Genomic DNA, 6,668 nt, shown 5'->3' with positions numbered 1-6,668 from the left:
CTCAAAGGTACCCCCAAAAACATCAGGCATTAGGAAATTTTCCCAAAGGAGCCCAGACAGGCTGGAGGCAGCCAGGATGCCCTGTTTGCCTCAGACCTGCTGCTTCACTGACCCCAGGAGCAGCCAGGGAGGGGCACCTGGGCATTGCCACAGCTCCTGCTCCAGTCCCAGGGGCTGGGCTGGTCATGCTGGTGCTGCTCAAGGCAGAAGGGACCATGCAGATTTGTTTCTTCATTTCAAAATGAATCTGCTGACAGAGGCAAAAGCAAAGGGCTGCCAGGAGCAGAGGGATCCTCAGCTGCACCCATCATCACCTCCCTGCTGAAATGGCTCCTTTTGCTCCAAAAAACAGACAGCAGTGGGGCTGTAGGAGGCTTTGAGAAGTACTCCACAGCTTGGGAGGGAAAAAAAGAAAAAAGGAAGAACAATAAAGCATGTTAGAAACCAAATTCACTCTGCTGTTACACCAAGGCAAAGCTAATCTTTTAAATAAAAGCCACCAAGCTTTACACATTTAAAGCAGAGAGTGGCTGTTTCCAAATTGCTTTTACTGCTTTCAAATCCTAATTTGGAGCAAGGGCTCAGTGGTCTCTAGTAAGGAGGTTTTCCTCTGCTTTTAACAGAAATTCCCATCTGCCTCATGGGTGTGATCCCCAATAAGGGCAAATGTTAAAATAAAGGAACCATCCGTCCCTTTAACACAATCAATACAACTGCCAAAATCAGCATGTATTTAATAAATGCAATGTAGATTGCTTTATTTGACCTTCTGTTCACAAAATAATTTTATTATATGTATGAAAGCAGCATACAGGCAATAAAATTATGAAAACATTCACAATACATAAATACACAGACCTGATGCAGGATGTATATAATTTGTTAGACTTTAAGTTTTTTTTTTCCTCTCAGTTCTCTTTTCCTGACAACACATTTGTTTTGATATATGTTATGAAAAAGTTGCTCCAAAGGGTATTTTCTCCCATTTAGAAAAGAAATGGATTCCTTTGAATGCTGCTGAATATTAACACCCAGTGTTCCTGTTGCTAATGCTCACTGATTGCTTTTGGCATTACAGAGGGAAAGCAGCAGGGAAGGACAGTGGCAAAGTAGCAGGATTTTTTAATTAAACATTGGCAACTTTTTTGGAGTTCACAGGAGGATTTCGAGATGGAGGCTGCAGTTCCAGCCGTATTTAGAAATGTTTTAATCCAAAATGGTATCGAGGCCACAATTCCTTTATTGACTGGAGTATTGACATGGCAATCACTAAACTGTGATGTCCTCCCAGCTCCCAGGGTAAAGCACCAGGGACCTCAGGTTTTAACTCTGACTGTGACAGAGGAGCAGACAGGCAGCAGGGTCCAGGTGGTCCTGCAGGATAACCAGATTTTGTTATCCTTCCTGCCATTATAACCCAGTGTGTTTGTTCAGAAAAGATATCCAAGACTCGAAATAAGAAAAGTCTGAGAAAGCTGTTTATCTTACATAAATACAAAACACTATATACTAAGAATTGTTATCTAAGAAGCTTTCCTTCCCAAATTGGATTCTTCTTAAGGTTGTAGTCATATTTAAGGTATTTACAGATCCACAAACTTGACATTCTAGCAAAGTCTCTGTAACATGAAACTTTTTAAAAATAAATAGCAGCAATTTCTTTTATTTCTGTAAGGGAAGAAAATTCGCAACTCAGTCAACTCTGGTCCTATCTTTTGAAAGAAATCCACTTAAAAATAAAAAAAGCCCACAAGCAAACCAACTCCACACAGCATCAGTTCTGTTGATTCCTTCATTTCTTGCTGAGCTCCTTAACTCTCCTCCATTCCCCTCACAGCTCTCCAGACTATCAGAGCTTGTAATAAAGTGCTGACTGGTTGACTGGTCAAAATGCAGTTATGACACTCCAAAAATATCCCATTATTTAAACATCTTAAATAACATAAATAAAGCTAGATCTGTTATAACATATGAAAAATATCAATTTAAAACAATAAATAAATAAAACCAGTATCAACATATTACCTCCCAAAGCTTTAAAAATAACCATTCTCATTATAAGGCTCAATTATTTGTCAGAAATAATTTTAAGAAGGCATCTACCTACCTTTACAATCCCTCAGTCATTAATTAGGACCTGTTAACACCCACTATCACAAGACAAAGCAATCTTTTAACTTCTAGTAAACATTAATCTTTAAATACTCAACATTTATCTTTTGCCTCACTTTTACCTAGAAATTGGTTTCTCTGTACAGAGAAGAAGCAACATTTTCTTTGTAACTGCACTGTATCTAAATTTGTAGATTTTCCTCAGGGTGAACAGTACAGTTTAACATCCTTTTTTTTAACCAATTTCCAGTATCTTTTTCTGTTTATTGTTTGAAATGTTAAATCTGCTCTGAATGCCAGGAAAATTGATTCTGGGCTTGGTGTAAATATGCATTTTTCCCCCTTACAGCTTAGGTTCTTACCAAAAGAATCTCGTATATCTTTTTTTTTCCCCAAAAAAGATTATTACAATATACACCATTAGGTCTTGCTGAGTAAACCTTACTGTTCAGGTTTTATGCTGCCCATTCTGTGTAATGGGATTGATCTTTTCCAAAGAAACATCAGCTTCATAATCCAAGATACCCGACAGTGCTGGAGACATTTTCTCCAAGGTCTTTGACAGTTCACCCTCCTCATCTTCCTTTTTAAGAGGTTCTTCTTCCGGGCAGATGATGGAGTGTGGAATCAGATAAACCAGGTTAGACTCTTTGGGGCTGGACCCTTTGGGCTCGTGTTGGCTGGAAAAAACCACGGCTCCGTTGTTGTTAATGCTGACAGTCTCGATGGCATTGCCAGCCAGGGGGCAGAGCCTGTAGCAGCCCAGCAAGGTGGAGAATGCCTTGCGGAAATCAGCGTTGAAGGCATAAATGATGGGGTTGAGGGAAGAATTGGCCCATCCAAACCATATAAAAACATCAAAGGTGGTGGAATTAATGCAGAAAGCCTCTGCTCCCTTGGAGGGCTGGGTGGGCTCGCAGAAGGGAATCATGCAGTTCAACACAAAAAATGGCAACCAGCAGCACACAAACACCCCCATGATCACAGAGAGGGTCTTTAACACCTTTGTTTCCCTCTTGAAGGACATTTTGAAGTTGCTCTCTGGCTGCTGGCAGTCCATGCTGCTCCTGTTGCCACCTGGGTTCTGGCAGTTCTTGGCATGCACTGCTGCTCTCTCCAGAGCCGAGATGCGCCGGATTTGCTTCTGAGCAATCCGGTATATCCTGGTGTAGGTGACTATCATGATGGCCACGGGGATGTAGAAGCTAATTAGAGAAGAGGAGATGGCATACATCCTGTTTAGGCTAGAATCACAGTTGTCCATGCTTACGCCTTCTAAGCTGGCATTGAAGTCCAAAAAGCTCGTGGTTGTAGCCTTGTGCCAGTTCAGTTGCACTGGGATGAAGGAGATCAGCACGGACAGAGTCCACGCCACGCTGATCATGATGAAGGCTGCCTTGGGGGTCATCTTCCTCTCGTACCTAAACGGGCTGGAGATGGCCCAGTATCTGTCCACACTAATGACACAGAGGTTTAAGATGGAGGCTGTTGAGCACATAATATCAAAGGCCACCCAGATGTTGCAAAATGAACCAAAAGGCCAGAAACCGGCGATCTCAGCCACAGCTTTCCAAGGCATGACCAAAACTGCCACTAAGAGATCTGACACGGCCAAGGAGATGACAAAGAAGTTGGTGACCTTGGACCTGAGGTGGCGAAAGCGAATGACAGCTGCGCAGACCAGCGTGTTCCCCAGCAGCGTGGAGAGGATCAGGAGCGAGAGGAAGCAGCCCGTGAGGATCCGAAAGGAAGAGGAGTCCCTTTCCACCAGCAACCCTTCCCCGTCCATAGTGGTGTCGTTCCAAGTCATAGCTTCTCCTGAGGGAAAATCATAGCATGATTTTCATGACGACATCAACTCCTCTCCTCGCAGAGATCACAGAGATCAGACGGCCATTAATTACTCATCACCAAACAAAGCAAAGGTCTTTTCCTACAGTCCCTTTGCCCCCAGACAGACCTAACCCCCTTTGAATCATCCTGAACAACATCCTGAAAGCTCTGTGGGCAGGAACTGAAAATGCACAAACACAGTCCACCCCACAAACAGAGGGTTTTCAGCAATCCCTTCAGAAACACACTGCACCACCCCTGCATGGAGTAGCCTAACTCAGACAGCTCACCTGTAAATGTTCTGCTGCTGTCCTCTGCAAACACACCCCACACACAGCAAAGCAATCACTTTTCCATGCTTGCATCTATTCCCACTTAAATAGACTATTGATCGAGTGTTTCCAGTGTCCATTGCACCAGCCCTTCATATTTACTGAGGCGTATCAGACAAGATGCCTTTTCTCTAGTTCCCTAAATGTCTCACTGATGAAACACTCCATCCTTCCTCCTCGCTACATTCCTGTTACAAAATGCACCAGTTCTCACTGATTCTTGGCAGTATCAGAAAGCAAATCTTCACTTTGTTTCAAACTGGTTTACATTTCCAAGACAAAATAAATAAACATACAGTCGGTGTGTTTTAAAGGGTTTCAGCAAGAAGTAGCTCAGGTTATTTAGTTTGACTTAAACAAGAAATGCTGGCTCCTACCTTTCACCTCTGATTCCCTGTTTGCTCTGGGACGCAGGGCCGTCTCTCCTCCTCTTTTAGTTTTGGAATTGCATAGCAAATCTTATATACAAAACCAACACAGGAACACTGCATTGCATCGTGTATGTGGGGTTTTTTTCCCTGAAAGAGCAAATTGGCAGGGGAGAAGTAAGATTTGGACCACCAGGAGTTAGTTTTCAGGGGAGCAGCAGGTCTGTGCCGTCGGACCGTGCGTGACGGACCCTGCTGGTGTGTGCCCAGCTCCCTCCATCCCACGGCCCCTGCTGATCACTCTGCAAACTTTGTTGGCCGGATCAGTCCCAGTCGCACTTTGTACATCCCGTTGAGGCGGCACATCAGGGCAAATCATCCCAGGCAAAAGGCACGGTATTCCCAACGCTGCCAAGAGCCGATTTCTAGTTTTTCCCTCGGTCGTTTGCCGGATGAAGAAAGAGGCGAGACGAGGAGGAGAAGGACCCGAGCGACCTTCCCTCGGCCACCACGCCGGCGATGCCCGCAGTGGGTTCCTCTCCCAGCAGGAACAAGTCGCTTTAACACTCCGCTGCCAAGTTATAGCTCTCCATAACTACTCCGGAATAATCCCACCTCCTGCTCAGCGGGGCTGCGCTCCAGGGATCGGGTCCAGCTCTCACCATGCTTTTTCCCTCTCGGAAAGGCGCAGGCGGAGGCAGCTCCTCACGCTCTCCCGCTGCCCGCCCCGGGCCGCGCATCTCCCGGCTGCTTCCTTCTGCCCGGGGCAGGGCTCGGCAGCATCGCCCCTCCAGGAACGCTCTGTCTGCCTGGCGACTCCTTCCTAAAGGATTAACACAAGGGAATGACAGGCATGGAGGCACGCAGCGGGCAAAAAGCCACCCCCCTTCGCCTCCTCTAACATCTTCGGTCGGGCGCCGCTTCTTCTGGGCAGCTTTTCCTGCCTTCCGGGGAACAACGTCCCGGGCAGCCGGGCCAGAGGCAGAGCAGGGGCTCCGGGAGCGGCTCCCGTGGAGTTTAGCGCAGCCGGGATTACTTTGCCCGAGCCGCGCTCGGTGCGCTGCTGCGGACCGTGAGTACCGGCCCCGCTCCTCCGCGACGGGCGATGCTCGGGAGGGGCCGCGGGGCGAGGCACCGCCACCGGGGCAGCGGAGAGAGCCCGGAGCACGCTCGGGAGCCGCTGCCGGCACGGCGGGGCAGCGGCCGGGGCTGGGGGCTCGGCCGGGGCAGCGCTCCGTGCGCCGCCCCCCGCCTGGCGCAGCCCCCCGCTCCCGGCGCAGCCGCGGCCGCCGGGCTCCCTCTCCTGGGCGGCCGCGGGTGGGCACGGACCGGGGACAGCGTCCCACGCCGCTCCCAGCCCGGCCCCGAGGCTGACACCGCCGCCGGCAGCGGCATCCTGCGGGCAGGGAGCGGGGAAAAGCCGCGGACAGCTCCGCGTCCCGAGTGGATCGTGCGGGACACAAACACTGCCCCGAGGGCAGGGCAAGCCCGTCCGAGCAGAGCCAAAACCTCCAAAACCTCTTGGCAAACTCCCCCGCCCCGCTCGGTAGTGAGCACCAAAACCGGAGCGGTTGTTACTCAAATAATTCTGTTTACGAAAGGGTCTTTCCTTGCTTACCTTAGCTGCAACAGGCAGGGAAAGATGAGCATGCTGGTTTGCAGCCTTTGCACAGGAATCTTACCCCCCAAAAAAATCAGGAGATAAATATAAAAGACATCACAGGGAGGTTTAAAAACGTACTAGAAGAACAAATACTCTTAGTAAGTTGTCAACATAAATTCTGTGGAGTCCAGCACTTGTGAAATTGCTTTTGAGCCATCTATTTCTCATAATGTCACTTAAAGCAGACACAGTGCTAAGCTAATCTTGACTAGTTAACTGAAACACTTGTTTTCCTTTCCCCTTCTCTTTCTTTTTTTATAAATTTTAACTGCTTCTCACCAAGTTCTCATCCCGCCCTCCCCCTGCTTATTATCCTGTCCTTTAATCATCATTCATCCCCAGAGGAGGGTGAAAATAGAC

At 47.9% G+C, this 6,668-nt stretch overlaps 1 protein-coding gene across 1 annotated transcript; it reads right to left on the bottom strand.

Moving 5' to 3' along the window:
- Nucleotides 1-730: 730 nt before the first annotated feature.
- Nucleotides 731-5,929, bottom strand: DRD1 (dopamine receptor D1). The gene is given in 3 exon segments (XM_071443565.1): nucleotides 731-3,930; nucleotides 4,655-4,670; nucleotides 4,673-5,929. Coding segments are annotated over 3 exon segments (1,482 nt in total). The 5' UTR covers nucleotides 4,769-5,929; the 3' UTR covers nucleotides 731-2,560.
- Nucleotides 5,930-6,668: the final 739 nt, after the last annotated feature.

The sequence above is a fragment of the Agelaius tricolor genome, unplaced genomic scaffold (genome assembly GCF_023055355.1).
Source record: "Agelaius tricolor isolate 1412-34295 unplaced genomic scaffold, bAgeTri1.0.p SCAF_18, whole genome shotgun sequence".
In the NCBI taxonomy this organism is placed as follows: domain Eukaryota; kingdom Metazoa; phylum Chordata; class Aves; order Passeriformes; family Icteridae; genus Agelaius; species Agelaius tricolor.
This window is presented reverse-complemented; position numbering and strand designations above follow the sequence as displayed.